This window comes from Urocitellus parryii, chromosome 9 (assembly GCF_045843805.1).
Source record: "Urocitellus parryii isolate mUroPar1 chromosome 9, mUroPar1.hap1, whole genome shotgun sequence".
NCBI classification, from domain to species: domain Eukaryota; kingdom Metazoa; phylum Chordata; class Mammalia; order Rodentia; family Sciuridae; genus Urocitellus; species Urocitellus parryii.
The window spans coordinates 59,678,114-59,694,186 of record NC_135539.1 but is presented as its reverse complement, the minus strand read 5'-3'; the positions used below and the strand labels follow the sequence as shown (position 1 = coordinate 59,694,186).

General features: G+C 40.8%; 1 protein-coding gene across 1 annotated transcript in view; it reads left to right on the top strand.

Moving 5' to 3' along the window:
* St8sia6 (ST8 alpha-N-acetyl-neuraminide alpha-2,8-sialyltransferase 6) overlaps positions 1 to 16,073 on the top strand; it is a gene marked incomplete at its 5' end in the record, with an annotated part of 118,678 nt that overhangs the window by 47,471 nt on the left and 55,134 nt on the right. Inside the window, one exon of the mRNA XM_026407738.2 lies at positions 11,393 to 11,482. Coding sequence (XP_026263523.2) covers positions 11,393 to 11,482 — 90 coding nt within the window. The remainder of the gene's footprint in view (positions 1 to 11,392; positions 11,483 to 16,073) is intronic.

Genomic DNA, 16,073 nt, shown 5'->3' with positions numbered 1-16,073 from the left:
TGAGGTTGAAAGACTTTTCCAGAATCTGCACCCTTTGATGTTTTGCAGAAGCAACCAGTATCCTCTGGCTGTCTGTCATGGAGTTTGTTCACTCCAGGGCTGCATTTACTGGGCTGGACCCAGTGCTGCACCTGACTAAAGATTTTAGCCTTGATGGAGGCTGCTTTATGTTCCCCATAGCAGAGCTTTTGGGAGTCTGAGCTGTGCATTGAGTTAGGAAAGCAATTATGTTAAGTGTTCTCAGTACATAAGACTCCTCTTATATTATTTCTTTTGTTGAGCTTTTTATCTGAGAAAAAAAAACACACAACAACACTTACTGACGCGACGGAGCTCATTTTACTCTTGTAATTTTCCAAGTATTTCATTGCTTTTTCTACTCACACTTCACTTCTCGCTAGGACAGCTTCTCACATTTCTGGTTTATGAAGTCTTACTACAAATGATTATGAAAAAGACAATCAGGGACTCGATCCATGACACTTTAAAGACCTTGTTACTCAAAGTGTGACCCTTAGCCCAGTGGACTGACACCACCTGAGCTTGTTAGAAATGCAACATATTAGGCCTCACCCCAGCACTACTGAACCACAGTCTGTATTTTAATAAATTTTCCAGGAGATTCTCAGGCATGTGGCAGTTAGAGCTGCTTCAACAGGCATGCCAAATCAATAATTACCCCCACTGCAGGGACTTCTGCTTCTGAATACCGCATATGAAGTGGACTCTCCATTCCAGTCTCTGTGCAGAACATTCTATGAATTATCTTTTCACATCTTGCATCACATCCATCCAAGAGCTGGCATTATCCTCATTTTGCACATGAGGATGCTGAAAGCCTAGAAAGGTTAAATAATATTTCTAAGGTTAATCATCTAGTGTGTAGTGAAGTAGAGATTTGAATTATTGCCTTTTTGCCACTAAAGTTTATCTTCCTGACCAGTGTCCTCTGTTTACTGGATTAAAAAAAAAATGTTTTCAGCCTTCTCATTTAGGATGGCAAAAGATAATTTCTGTAAAAAGGTAAAACCAAGTCTCTCATGTAGATGTGAAAATGAATACTTTAAAAAGATTTGATGTGACTTATCAATGAGGAAATTGGTAGGTGTTATCACCAGTTTGAGGGACGATCTACAGAACAGACGCATTTGTAGATCAAGGGTATTTTGACAAATGTGCAAAAGGAGGTAAAACACATTTTTTTTTCTTGGCGTGTGTGTGTGTGTGTGTGTGTGTGTGTGTGTGTGTGTGCGCGCGCGCATATGTATGAGATGTCTTGCCACTGGACATAATTCATTTGCATGCCTATAAAAAAGAATTATTTTGCATTGCTATTGTTATCTACAATGTACAGAACTGAAAAATTGCTCTGTTAAGGAAAAAAATTATTCATGACCCTTGTTAAAATGGTAAGGCAGATTTTATTCAGGACTGTTGAGACAGGTATTACTGAAATGGGTTTTTGCAGAAGATGAGAGTAGGCTCAACTCCAAATATAAGCTAAAGTAGAAATTTAGAGCTAAGGAGCAGGGGGTGGGGGTGGGAGGTTCAATGGATGGAAAATTACTAAGAGGAAACTTCAGGGGTGAGGGGGGATTCTGTCTAAACTGACATGATAGGATTTTTTTTTTTTTCCTGAAGGCAGCCTGTAGTGATTGTAGTGATCAGATGTTACCTGGGGAGGTGGTCCATGAAGATTTTGATTGGATAATAGGATTATCAGATAGCAAAGGTAGGGATTCTGACTAAAGTGGCTTAGCAGGGGAATTGATAAAATTGGGTTCTTGAGGACATGCCCAATATTAGGAACTAGTTGAAAAGCCTGAGTTGAGTTTGGTCCAGGAGAGAATCAGCTTCCTGTAGAATCAGGAGGAGGGGTTGGTACTGTAGACAATGAATTAGTTCTTCACCCAAGGGCAAGTTTTCTCTGTAAGAGGAGGCAGAATATCACAGTGGTTAAGAACACAGAACCATTGTATATGGTTTCAAAACCACTCCATGTCTAATTAGGAGAGTGACTTTGGGGATGTCTTTTAATCTTCTGGTAACTTATTTTCCTCATCTATAAAATGGACCTAGCACCTAACTTGTATGTTCATTGTGAAGAGTAAATGAGATGTTATATTTATAAAGTGCTTAGCCCAGTATGTGGTACCTGCAACCATCCCATATATGTAGTTACTATGACCTTCATTCTGAACCATAAGAGAATTTTTGCATCAGAGACTGTGGATATTATTATTAAAAATATACACAGTATGTCAATGATTTCCAAACATAAATACACTAAAGAAAGATTAACCAATCTTGGCTGTAGAGAGTAAGAAAAATAATTGTTCTAAAAAAGACTTAATATGTTAGCTCTAAAATTACTGTGAGATCTGGTGTGGTGGGAAGGTAAAGAAGAAGAAAAGAAAAAAATCACAGAAAGAGCCTTAAAGACATCACACTGAGGATCAGGTGTGATGGTGCAGGCTTATAATCCGGGCAGCTGGGATGCAGGGAAGGAGGAAGGAAGGAAGTTATATCATACTGGAGATGCATTCCACCTTGATTCTGCCCTTCTAAGTCTGCCTCAAACACCCAAGGAGCTCACACTCTGGACCAGTGAGACATGGCTGCTCCAAGATTTGTCTCTTGTTCCCAGTCTGCTCTGATTTTATTTTCTCTCTACTTTGCTAAAGATGATTTTCTAATTAGGATCTCACTCTTGCTCATCTGGATTTGAAGTTTCCATACATCCCCATATCAAAATTTGTCTTGGGGCTGTGGTTGTGGCTCAGTGGTAGAGCACTTGCCTGGCATGTGTGAGGCACCAGGTTCAATCCTCAGCACCACATAAAAATAAATAATAATTTAAAAAAGGTACATCAACAACTAAAAAATATTTAAACAACAACAACAAAAAAAAAACCTTGTCCTTTTGGTAACCTCTTAGGCCTCCTTGGGTAACTTGGCATTTGCTGACTGCCCCAAAGGGCTTACACCTAGGCCAGGTCCCTCTGCTTCTCTTTGGGGCAAGCTGTGGGGTGGAAGGGGACTGAAATTCCCAAGAGGCTCCACTCTGATAAGTTTGTTACTGTAAATCCTTCCTTTAATGTTACAGAGATGGGCACTGATAGAGTTAAAGATGTGAGAGAACATTATGTGCTTCATCTGGTAAGTTTGCTTTGTTTAGATCACATACCTCTTTGAGTTATCTGACTCGGATCCTATGGGAGCTATTTGACAATTCTAAGTTGTGTTTAACTGATAGCAATGCAAAATAATTCTTGTCTGTAATTATGCAAATGATGCTATATCTGGTAGAGGGCCAAAACAGATCAGGGGAGGCAAAAGCCAGTTTTGCCTCCATTTGCAGATTTATCTCAATATTACTGATTTATAAATGTGTTGGAGCTTTAGATTTTTCTTTTTACTAGTTCCCTTATTATGAGCAAAGTAAAATTCTTAATACATATTCATTTTTTATCTGTATGAGAGTTACTATTTTACATTTTTAAAAACTCTTTCCACAATAGTAGGGGGCAAGGATGCCTTATGGTAACTGATTTAATAGTAGAGAGCTAGTTCATTAATCTTCATCAAGGGTAACTGGAAAAAAGAAAATAAAAACACCAGTAAAAGCCAAGTAAGCAGAGATTATCTGAAGAATATTTTACAATTTAAGTTGCTAGCAATGTTCCCATATAAAAGAACTGAAGTTCTATATGGTCATTTTAAAAGCAAGTCCCATATCGTCAATTAAATGACAAGACACCAAAACACAGATTCACAGTTTCTTGAAATTAATGATTACGGAAAATAAGCTCGCTTTCCTTCTGCACACTCAGATCGTACCTGTATGTTCACTTGTCTGTCCTCCGTGGCCGGCTCTTTGCTCCAAGGCCACAGTGACCTGGTCTTGCACATGACTCTCTCTCTAGTATCTTCCCTTCTCTCTGGCACACGAGTAACTAAATAAAGAAGCAATACAGGATCTACCCCTCGTCTTTGTAGGTGCCAAGATCTGATTTTGTCAGTTTCTGGGTTTAATGGTTATTTCAAAGGCTAATTGTGAGGATGATTTAGAAACTAGAATATTACTTTGTCGATTAAAGAGAGTAATCAAACTAGACAGTGGTCTGGTCTGCTTGCTTTTCTCTCTTCAGAAAACTTCATTGGGGGCTACGCTACAAGGAGAAGTTTGCTTGCTGAGCTTGGAATCAGAGCAGGGGTAATCACTATGGCCTCTGTCCCAGGGACACCTCGGTCTGCCACATGCCTCTTTGGGGATGAGGTGGGGGCAGGGTTTCTGTTGGTGGTCTGGATGCTTTGCTGGCTGTTCAGATGCTTTTCTGGAATGAAGAAGGAGTCTGAGAAGTATATGGAAAAAATTTTTTCTTTAGACTTTCTGTATTTAGGAAATATGCCTTGTCTGTTAATGCATTACTCTTCAGAGAGTAAGACTGATTCGACTTTAAGCTTTACATTTAGATTCACAATCCAGTTTTGTCCCTATTATGGTCACCAGAAATAGAATTTGGATATTCTTGAAACTCTTTAGTCACTTGTATGCAGATTTTTCTTTGAGATGTTTTGCTTGGCCAGGGGACTGATTGCAGGGTTGCATGATTACAGGTCATACTCAGAAGGTGACATTAATTCTGTTTCAGAGGTCTTTGTGGATGATCACTAAGTACTGATGGCATTATTTTGTAGAGACTGAATAACTTGTTTCCTTTGAGAGAGATTCTTTGTGTTACCAGAGTTTTAATTTTTATTATTTTGCCATGGCCAATGTCGTCTCTAAGCATCTTGCTTTTCTGTGAAATCTTGCCAGCTGGTATTGTAAAGTGATGGCTTTCAACTGAAGAATGACTTATAAAGATAGAATTCTTTTAAAACCACAGCATCCACACAGATAACAGTGATAGCAGAAAAGCTTGTTTTTGTGTATCTTTTCCTCCCAATCTTATTAAAGATTTCTTTTCCCCCGACATACTGAAGTGATGAAAATGTGCCTGAAGGCTTGGTTGCCAGAACCAAACAAATAAATTCTATAATTAAATAATAAAAGCAGTCAGAATCCATAATATAAGACTTGCAGGGAATGGGCAAAGAGGAATTTGTACCATTTAATGGTTAGAAAACTGTCAGTGAACTCAGTCAGGGGACAGATGGTGGATGGCTTTTCCTGTCCTACTAAGGAATGGAGAGCATGGTTGCAAGAGTGATGGGGGCTGTGGGGGGCCTTGGGGAAGGGAAATGACATGATCAAACAGGCACCTGAGACACTCACCTTGGGGCATTGAGGATAGAAATGAAGGAAAAAGAGGTAGGTTGCATTGTGAATGAGAGGCAAGGCAGGAGATAGATGAGCAGAGTGAATTTGTGTTAATCAGCTTTTTGTCACTGGGACCAAAATACTTGATAAGAACCATTTAGAAAAGGAAAACTGTTTATTTGGGGCTCACAGTTTCAGAGGTCTCAGTCCATGGTCAGCCAACTCCATTACTCTGGGCCTGAGATAAGGCAGAACATAATAGTGGAAGAGCTTGCAGAGGAAAAAGCTACTCAGGTTGTGGCAACCTGGAAGGAGAGAGAGAGAGAGAGAGAGGTGGGGAGGGGAGAGAGAGGGAGAAGAAGAGGGAGCAAGGGGGGAGAGCATGAGCTCAAGCGCGAGTGAGCCAGGGACAAGATATAGTTTCCAAGGGCATGCTCCCAGTGACCTACTTCCTCCATCCATGCTCTACATGGCTGTAGTAATCATGCACTACCATTCAGCTTTCAGTGAATTAATCCAATAAATAGATTACTGATGAGGTCAGAGCCCTAATCATGGCTTAAAAGCCCTACTTCTGACCCTTGCTGCATTGGGGATCATGCTTTCAACACATGAGCAAAGCCATTATGGAATTATCTTGCCTTGGATTTTGAAATGGTAGAAAATTGAGCATAAGAAGAAGACAGGGGTAGGGAGAGGATAAAGGTCCAGTTCAGAGAAGGGCCTGACCTCAGTGCAGACAGAGGATGGGTGGCAGGTAGATTATCCTTATTTGCCAGGGGAGACACTTCTTTCTCTGAGATGGAATTTCAGGATGACTAAATGCTGAAGATTCATTCACAGCCAGAAGCGTCATGTTTCTCTGAAGCAAGAAGTATGATTAAATGAGAAGTTGGGAGAGCAGAGAATGGGCAAACGCAGTAGGACTATGAATGTATTGGGTAGCCATTGAGAAAACTGGGATTTGGAATCATTGTTTAATGTAAACAAAAGGCCTAACAATTTGGACACCTTTTATCAAGACACCAGCCCATCCAACTGTCTGATATTTTTCTAGGAGCTGTCAGGGTCAGGCATGGAAATATCTTGTGCCAGCAGCCATCTTGTACCATGACTGCATATTTGCAAGGTGGATGTGAGAGGATGTCAATGGACTGGGGGTGGAGAGTGCGGTAAGATGCAAGGAATGCTACACATGGGCAGGCAGGGAAGTTTGCACAGTGACACGTGGCAGAGATCAGGATCCCATAGTGGAACAACTATGGAAGCAATGGTCGAGGAGTTATAGCTGCTCTGCGAGGCTTCAGTGCTAACCTGCTCTATCTACCTAGCAGATCTCCAGCAGGAGGACCACTGTCCCTTCCATGACCTGTCCTTTTGAGAGGTCCTCTCACTGTAGGATTTGGCAGTGCATATATGAGCTGATATTTTTCTCTGGCTTACCTAATTTGGCAAGTTTTAAGAAGGTTTTTTTTTTAACTAGAAAATTGGAATGAAGCAGAAAATTTAAAAGAAAAGAAAAATGTCTTACTTTCAGCCTACTTCGTATAGTCCCAGGGTTTTGGTTGGTTAGAGTGTACCTGGTAGCACTCCTGAGTCCTGTTCTAGTTTCTCTCCCCCCGCCCCCCGCTGCTCAGACCACTGACTTGAGCTAGTTTAAGCAGGGGGAGGTGGAGAGGATCCCTCTCCATTCATATCTTGGACTTCTATCTGAAAAGAGCTTTCTGGCAGCAGTCTGTGATGGGCTCCACCTCTGTGAAAGCATCTTAGACTCTTTCGAGTTTGTTTAGTCAGCATTCTCTAGAGGAACAGAATCCACAGGAAGTATAATTATAAAAAGGGGGCTTCTTAGGTTGGCTTATGTGACTAGAAGCTGGATAGTCCACAATGGCTGTCTGTGGGCTGGAGAGCTGGACGAACCAGTAGCTGCACAGTTCAAGAAGCTGAAGCCCCCAAACAAGAGGGATCAATGGTGCTACCCTAGCTCAAGACCAAAGGCTTCTGGAGAATCACTGTTAGAGCCAGGTTTGGAAGAGTGAAAAAGCTAGAGTGTGATATCCTCAGATGATTGCACCAGCAATCTAGAACCCGTTCAAGAAGAATGGAGCTTGCATCTGCTGCTGCTTCCTTCTTTCTTCTTCCAACTTTTATTCCATTCAAGCCATCATCCTTTTGGACAGTGCTGCCCACACTTTGGAAGGGTCTCCATTTTAATTGGCTATCCCACATGCCAATCATTCCTAAACATACCCTCATTGACACTCATATAAGCTTCTTAGTCCTTGGCATCTCTTAATTCAATCAAGTTGACAATTCAAAGTAACCATTACAGAGTTCTTTCTGATGTCCAGCCCTTTTGGATGGGCCATTCTGACCTGGTCTCTGGTAATCCTCCTGGGGTTACTGATCAGCCCACTCTTGTCCTGTGGCAACCTCTGTACAACTCTGATTCTGAGTCTTTGGAATTCCTACATTCATGTCAATCAACTTCTTTCTGTGGCCTTTGATTGGACTGAGAGACATTCCCCAAACAGAAATTAAAGGGAATTTACCCTAATGTCTTCCTCTGCAGTGTGTGCCAACCTCTCAAATGGCATCCATCCACCCACAGGTCCTGTCTTTTCCCAGCTCAGAACTGAGTAGGTTTCTTGTGTTCTTTTTCTTGAGCACGTTTGAATGACTTCAGATGAAAAGGAAGAAAACTCTGAAGATTGTGAAAGAAAAACAGACAAGAGAGGCACAGAAAGCAAATAAACTATAAAGGGCTTCCCTGTGTGTTCCTCTCATTATAGAATGACTTCCTATAGATATGAGCAGTTTCCAAACTCAGGGGTACTAACAATGATTGACTCAAGGGAAGAACACGATAATGAATTTAGAAGAATGAGAACACAAAATTTATTGATCGATTTCTGTATGTCAGTTGTTTTTTACACACCTCCTATTTAATCTCTGCTTTACGGAGGAGGAATTTTAAAAAGGCAACCACTAAGCTGAAAGGCTAATAAGGTCAGAGTGGAGCCCAGATGCAAGGCTGGCCCCACTGAGGGAGTTGTCTTCTCCCCATGACTGCATCCTGTCATCTCCACTTTTACCCCAGGTACTCTTATTTGCTTTCCATGTATCCTCTCCGTTTTTTTTTAGTTGGGCAAACCTATTTTGAGTTTTTATTAAGGAAGATACTCTCCAATTTAAGGAAAGGTATAGGAGACACAATTACATTGTGAAGCTGGTTGTCACAGCTTCACAATTTAATATTACAAAGCCATCATAATTCAAAGCACTGCTAGCTTGGTAATTCACTTCATTAATGGTGCTGCCTGAATAAAACATAGAGCAAATTAGAAATAAACAAATCCTTGGAAAGTATTATAATATATCCAGAAAGCTCAAAAGGTGAGGCATATAGTCAGAAGGAGAGAGAGAGAGGGGAAGAAAGTGGTGGGGAAAGAAATCATAACAGGATTAAGAGGGATTTTGTGAGCCCATATGTACACTGACCCAGTATTTTTAGAAAGCATTTCTGAGAAATATTGGAGAATTAATTATGAACCTGTCTTGTTTATATCTTTATACCTTCCTCTCCCTCACCTCCCACGTGCAATATACTATGAGATCTTGCGTGTCTTACCTCCAGAATAGATCTCAAGTTTGTCTACTTCTCTTCTTTCTGATGAACAAAGGTGTGGTGCAGTCTCCAGCGCACACCCATATCAGGTTTTCTTTTCTGGGCACACAGAATAATTGCTTTTTTCTGTTTCTCACCTTGCCATCATATGGGGCATTAGTTCTGGCCAATGATACATCTTACCTCCGGGCCCAAACATTCAGATGCAGGGTCAGACCTTCTAGCACTTTGTCCTTCCACAGCAATTATTGAAGCATATTGTTGAAACAAAGATATAGCAAGACTGAAATAATTTGAGTCTATGTGCTAGAGCCAATAGGATACATATAGCTATATAGAATGAGTTATGATGAAGAATTGGCTCTGATTATGGAGGCAAAGAAGTTCCATGATGAGCTGTATGCAAGTCAGAGACCCTGGAAGGCTGATGGTGTAGTTCAGGCCAAATCCCTGTGAACAATTTGGTGGAAATTCCATTCTGGCTCCAAAGACCCAAGAATCATCTGGCATAAGTCCCAGTCTAGATCTCACAGCCTGAGAACCAGAAGCATTGATATTGGAGGACAAGAGAAGTTGTATGTCCCAACTCCAGAAAAGAGAGTGAATTTATCCTTCCCTCTCTCTTGTTCTATTCTGGCTCTCAATGGACTGGGGTGATGCCCACCTGCATTGGTGAAGGTGGATGCTCTTTACTCAGGCTACCAACTCAAATGCTAATTTATTACAGAAATACTCTCTAGGGACACTCAGAAACCATGTTTAACCAACTATCTGGACACTCCTGAGTCCAATCAAGTGCACAAAAAATTAAAAACCTTCACAATCTCTAAGTGCATGGGACACAGCAGCCCCCAAGGCTACCCATACATGCAGTGAGCATTTTATGAGAGAGGAAAAAACCCTTTGCTTTACAAAGCAACTGAGAGATTGGTGTTGTTTGTTATTACATTATAGAAAAGCATTACTCTATCCTGAGTAGGAAGACTCACTGCCATCACAATTCTCCTGAAATCCTGCCCTAACTTCCTAACTTTTCCATTTCCCTTCCAGTCCTATTACCACTCATTTCTCTGCAAAGTAGTCACAGTGAATCTTTTAAAATATACATTAAGTCACACCACTTCCCTGTCAAAAAAAAAAAAAAATCCATTGCTCCCCTTTGTTATTAGGATAAATTCTAAGCTCTTCAATTTAGTTTCTTAGGCCTACAGGGTCTGGCCCTAGCTTATCCTTCCAAACATTCCATAGCTCTTTCTCCTTTAGTCTCAATGTCCTTCTTTCCTTTCCCCAAACATTCTAGGCTTTTCCTTTTGCATATGCTTTTGCCTCTGTCTGAAACATTCTCACCACTTCCACCGACTTCTCAAATTTCACCTAGCTCATTTGGATTGTCCTTGGAATTTCCATCCCAATGACACCCTGTCAGAGGCCTCCTCTGACCCCTCAGTGTGAATAATGAATAAGTCTCCATGTTCCTCTGTTCCACACCACCCACTCTATTTCAACTTTACTAATCACATCTGATATTCCTATATTCATTTTTTTGGTTATTTGTTTAATAAATACCTTTCTCCTCAATCAAACCGCAGGCTCCACTAGGAAAAGGGACCATATCTGTTTTCCCCCACCTCTGTGTCCTAAGCATCAGAACCCTAGATCCCCGGCTCATAGTAGATGCTTAAGACGTTATTTCAGTGTAACTCAGTAAAGGCATTAACAGTAAGTCAGAGTTGTGTGCATATTTTTAACATCTGAAGAAAGTGATACTGTATTTTCTGAGCTCCTGCTTGTCCGAGGCCTGGTGTCAGGTGCTTTACAATGTTTTGTGTGGGATGTATACATCATGGTGATAACACTATGAAGTGAGGACCATTATCTTTGCACTAGAGATGCAGAAGCCTATTCCTGGGGCAGTTAAATGACATGCCCATGTCCAAGCGCCTTATTGTGTCCAAGGCTCCAAAACCCATGTCCTTAGTCTACTTTTGGGTTCGGTTTTGTTCTACCTTAATTTTCCAAGTTCAAAAAGTAAGAGCACCAGGTCCTATGTCACAGCTATAAGGTCAGCTTTACCCATGTTCTTTAGTCAAGAACTATTAATCTTTTGGATCTGCATGCTTCCTACCTGAGACAACATCTTTTTAAAATAAACACTATTTACATAGGTGGTAATTAAATCTGTTCAGTAGTAACCTGTTCATTATAAATATTAACCTCAAAATATGAAAACCTGGAAATATGACATCTTCAACAAAGTTTATTTTTGCAGCTTTACTTCATAGTGTAAACTGTTTTCTTTCTTTTCTTTTTTTTTTTTTAATTTAGACTCCTCAGAGGTGAAAATATCAATTTCCTTTTCCCTGGAGAAATCCAATAATGGAATGAAAGTCAGACTTCATTTGGATGCCCTTTATCAATTAAATCTGATTTTGTCTAACAATATCTTATACACTTTCATTTTAAATCAATCTTTTCTTTTAATCTCTTTCATGAAACAGCACATATCTGGATGAGAAGTCACTCCAACTGACAGAGAAATGCAAAAATCTGCAATCTGACCTCAATTCTTTATTTAACAGAACGAAAAGGTAAGTTCTACTTTTCACATATTTAATTTAATTTTAAATATGCGTCCCCAAACATCTCTGAAATCATTTAGAAAATAAGACTCTATTCATGTTCAGGCTTGACATTGGGCTCTGAGTAGCTCCTGTTGGTGACAAGGATGGACCAGGGACCAAATGGCCCAGAGCTGGGTCACACCCTGGAGATGGACCTCAACTTATCTGTCCCTAAATCTTCACTAAGTAAGAAATACTGTGTAGTGTTTTTAAAGGCCCCCAACCCTTTTTAAAATATGATATTCATCCTGGACACTATCCTAGAAAAATGCCTCCTTGTACGAATTTTGGTTACAATTTCAGGTTAGTGGTACATCCCCAGCCACAGCCCTCCCCGACTTCCCTGCTTTGGTTTACAATCTGCATGAGAGAGCCCACTATCTCTTCTTCAACCTGAGGGCAAGTGAATCCAGCTCCTTGCTTCACACATAGGGAGAGCCACTGTTGGCTTGAGAATCCGATGTGTTTTGATGGTACCTGGAAAGAGCAGGGTCTAACAATGTTGGACAAAGGATGTGCATTTGGTGCTGGGCGTGTGGCTATGCCTTTAATTTGCCAGTAAATGGATGAAAAAAGTAACCTGAGCTTCAGTTTGCTGTATGCTTGTTTGACAAATTTAGAAGCTTGTTTAGCTAAAAGGTATCGTTGATTTCATCATCCAGGGGTCCTTCCTCCTCCATATTTCTCTCTCTCTCTTACACACACACACACACACACACACACACACACACACACACACACACACACTTCCTTTTCTAATTTAAAAAAAATAGTGCTTTAGTGCTTGTGGGAGGAAGGAGTTGAAGCAGCCCCCTGTAATCTGTTCACTTCCTTCCCTGGGGATATGGGAGGCTGATACCAGAGGAAATGAAACCAAAGTAAGTAACCTCATCTAACCTGATTTTCAAGTGAAACTCTAGGAAAGTAGATTTAGAACATTTGCTTGAAGGAAGACGCCTTATTCTTCAACTGTCCTTAGAAGGCTGACCTTTGGCTAAGGGAGCATTTATAGTAAATGGAACCCGTGACCCAGGAGGCACGTGCCCCTGGAGAATGGCACATGGGCTATGAAACTCCTTGGGTACAAGAAACAAGTGTTTCATAATTTAAATTCTGCTGTGTGAAGAATCCCCTGAACTTCACTCAGAGATACCACCTACTGTTCTGGGTCAGGCCCAGTGTGGGAAGACAGGACAGGAATGGCCACCCTTGGTGTCCCAGGCCTCTCTGTCTGAACCTCTTGACTACCTAGACTCTTGCATTTATTAAAATGCTTCATTCTAGGTTTGAGCTCTGAGCTGAATTAGTGCAGTTCAACAACGAAGGCCTGTAAATTGGCTCCATTTATTATGGAAGGGGAGACCTGTTAGCATTTTTGTATGAGCTCTAAGCTTGATAAAAGAACCCATTGTGATGAGTCCCTTCCGTTAACCCCACCAAATGCCCTACCCTGCTTCCCTGTGGGTTAGTCTTTGTCTTTGCCCAGAAACGTTGGCCTAAGTGGACTTCATCAGTATGCTCTGGGCTCTTTTTTCAAAATATTTTTTAGTTGTCAATGGGCCTTTTTTAATTTATTTATATCGGGTACTGAGAATCAAACCCAGTACTTCACACATACTAGGTGAGCACTCTGTCTCTGAGCCACAACCCCAGCTCCACTCTGGGCTCTTTTGACATCATTTTATCTTTGGATTTGACCAAGTTGGTGCATGAGAAAGAGATTAGAGAGAGGTGGAGAAGGTAAAACAGCTCTCTCCTGCTGTCATTATTGCAGGTTAACCATATCCTCGATGAAGTTATGGGAAAAAAAAGGTCACGACTTTTATTCAATCTCTTTCTCCCTCTCCTGTTCTTTTATTGCCCCTTATTTTCATTCTCTTTTTTTCTCTGTCTCCAATTTAGGGATTAGTTATTAATAGTCCTTCATCCTGCCCAAAACCTTTGGGAACAGTCCCTTCATTAAGGCCTCCTTAAATTCGACAGTTTGAAGGGTACTAGTGCCCTTTGACAAATGAATGGATAAAGAAAACATGGTACATATACACAGTGGAATATTACTCAGCCACAAAGAAGAATGAAATTATGGCATTTGCCGGTAAATGGATGAAACTGGAGACCATCGTGCTAAGTGAAATAAGCCAATCCCCCAAACCAAAGGCTGAAGGGAGGGTAGGGAGGAGAAAAAGAGAAGTTCATTGGATTAGACAAATGGGAATAAAGGAAAGGGAATGGGGATGGAAATAGGAAAGACATAACTTTCCTATGTTCATACACAAACACACGACCAGTGTAACTCCAAATCATGTATAACTACAAGAATGGGATCCTAATTGAAATGGATTGTACTCCATGTAAGTATAATATGTCAAAACACTCTCTACTGCCTTATAAATCTAAAATTAAAAAAAAAAATTCCATGGTTTGAGCTGGCTGTGGATCCTGCCCAGACCCCGGGTTCCTATAGACTGTCTGGAGCTCATGCTTTGTGGATGGTGCTTTATGTCTGTTTTGATTGTATTGGACCTGTTGTTTGTTGGGTGTGTGGGTGTTACAAGACCCAGTCAAACTTTTCCTAAGTGACTCTTCTGCCAAATATCTTGCACTACCTTTCACCCATCAGATGTGATGTGAAGGAGGCTTGAAAAGTACAACTGGGAACAGTTGAGGTTTGCTCCAGCATACCCCTGTGGACCCCGGTCAGTGCTCGCCCAGCGTGCACATCAGCCTGACACTTGCCTTTAATTCTGTTCATTTCTTTCATTGACATGAACCATGTTTGCTCCACAAAGTGACAATGGTCTTCAACGTTAGAATGATCCATGTGTGCCCATGTGGCAAAGCACTGAGTCATCCTCGGGGTGACTTCTCTTATCACGGATGGCCTCTTTTTCAAGGCAGGGAATTTACCGCTCCTTTGTGTGCATCAAGAGCAGCAGCTAAGGGCAGTATGCTAATGAGAATGCCCAGGCACATGCTGTCCTGTTTGCTCTTTGGGTTTTTCTTTTCCCCGTTGTTTTGAATTTGATGGGAAGACCTTTTCTCAGCTACTCTTTAGGGGGTTGCCTTTCCATTATGCACACAATTTTCAGCTAGCTCATATAATTAGCCTGAGCCGGTATTCTTTGCGGCAAAGGTCTAGAGAGAGCAGGCTTGAATTGCCCATTGTTGTGAAAGTGTTATTTTGCACACAGGAGACTAATTTTTTTCAGTTGTATCGTCTATTGTCAGGAATGGTGCGTTCTGCAACGAGCGCCATTATGGACTTACAGGGGACAATTGGGAAAGCCATTCAGTGGATGGTGATAAAAAAGTAATTTCATTTTCTTAGAAATAATTATTTAGCCCTATTTTTGTCACGGTCTGGTAAAGACTTAGAATTTTCTCTTTCTTCAGCCAATTTGTCCCTTTCAGGTTGCTAAAATAGAATTTAGAAAGACAGTTATAGTGGGAGGGAAATGGTTTTTTTTTTTTCTTTCCTCTGCTAGTCTTGGTGCATTTTTGAATAAAAGAAAATTAAGCTTCTGCCATTAGGACATCCAGTGCAATATGATGTTATGGATTGTGATTATTTATTCTCTTTTTAGGACAGCGAGCTCCAAGATAGAAAGAACACTGTCTCGTTCACCGTTCTATCCCTGGTGCTCATCATGAGCCTGAGCACCAATTAGTTGCTCAGGAAACGTGTTGAATGAACAAAGGAATGAATGAATTTCTTAGGTCATTAAAACATTTTCTGTGCCATCTCTAACTTCTAGGTGTTAAAAACTATGTATAAATCCACAAACTTCAACTCCTTTTGGAAATCAGTTTTACCTTCTTTGACTCCTTCTCTTACTTCGTTTCTGTTTTCTGATTTTTTTTTTTTTTACCTTCTCCTTTTCCCCTAAAAGCTGGATATTTCTATGGGTTTTTGTCATTGCCATTCTTTTCACTAGGTTATCTCCCCGATGAAATATTACACTGTATTAAGAGTGCTATGTAGCCATCTTATCATTGCTAGTTTGCTCATTTTTCAGTATGGCCAACTTATTGTTTGCAATTTTTATTGCTTACGACTTTTTTTTTTAAATGGCTCTATCGATGTTCAAGCTGTCTATCTTATTCCTTATTGCTTCAGAAAAATGAAGTGATTTTTCTAAGAGCAGACACTTCAGAGGTGCTGACCCAGGAAATGAACTCAATTCCCCTTCTTGGGTTTTTCTGCCTCTCTTGCTGTGTTAATCAGCTTTCCATTACTGTAACAAATTCCTGAGATAAATTAACTTGTAAAAAAAAAATGAGATTTATTTTGGCTCACAGTTTTGGAAGTTCCTGGCCATGGTTGAACAGACACATTATGTTTAGACCTCTGGTGGGGGTACAGCATATCACAGGGGGAGCATGTGGAACAAAGCCACTCTACTCATGACCGCAATACAGAAGAGCAGAGACCTGGTTCCCACAGTCCTCTTTGAGGGCATGTCCCCAATGACCTAAAACTTTGCACTAGATCCCACTCCTTAAGAATTTCCCACCTCTCAATCATGTCAAGCTGGAACCAACTCTTTAACACATGGGC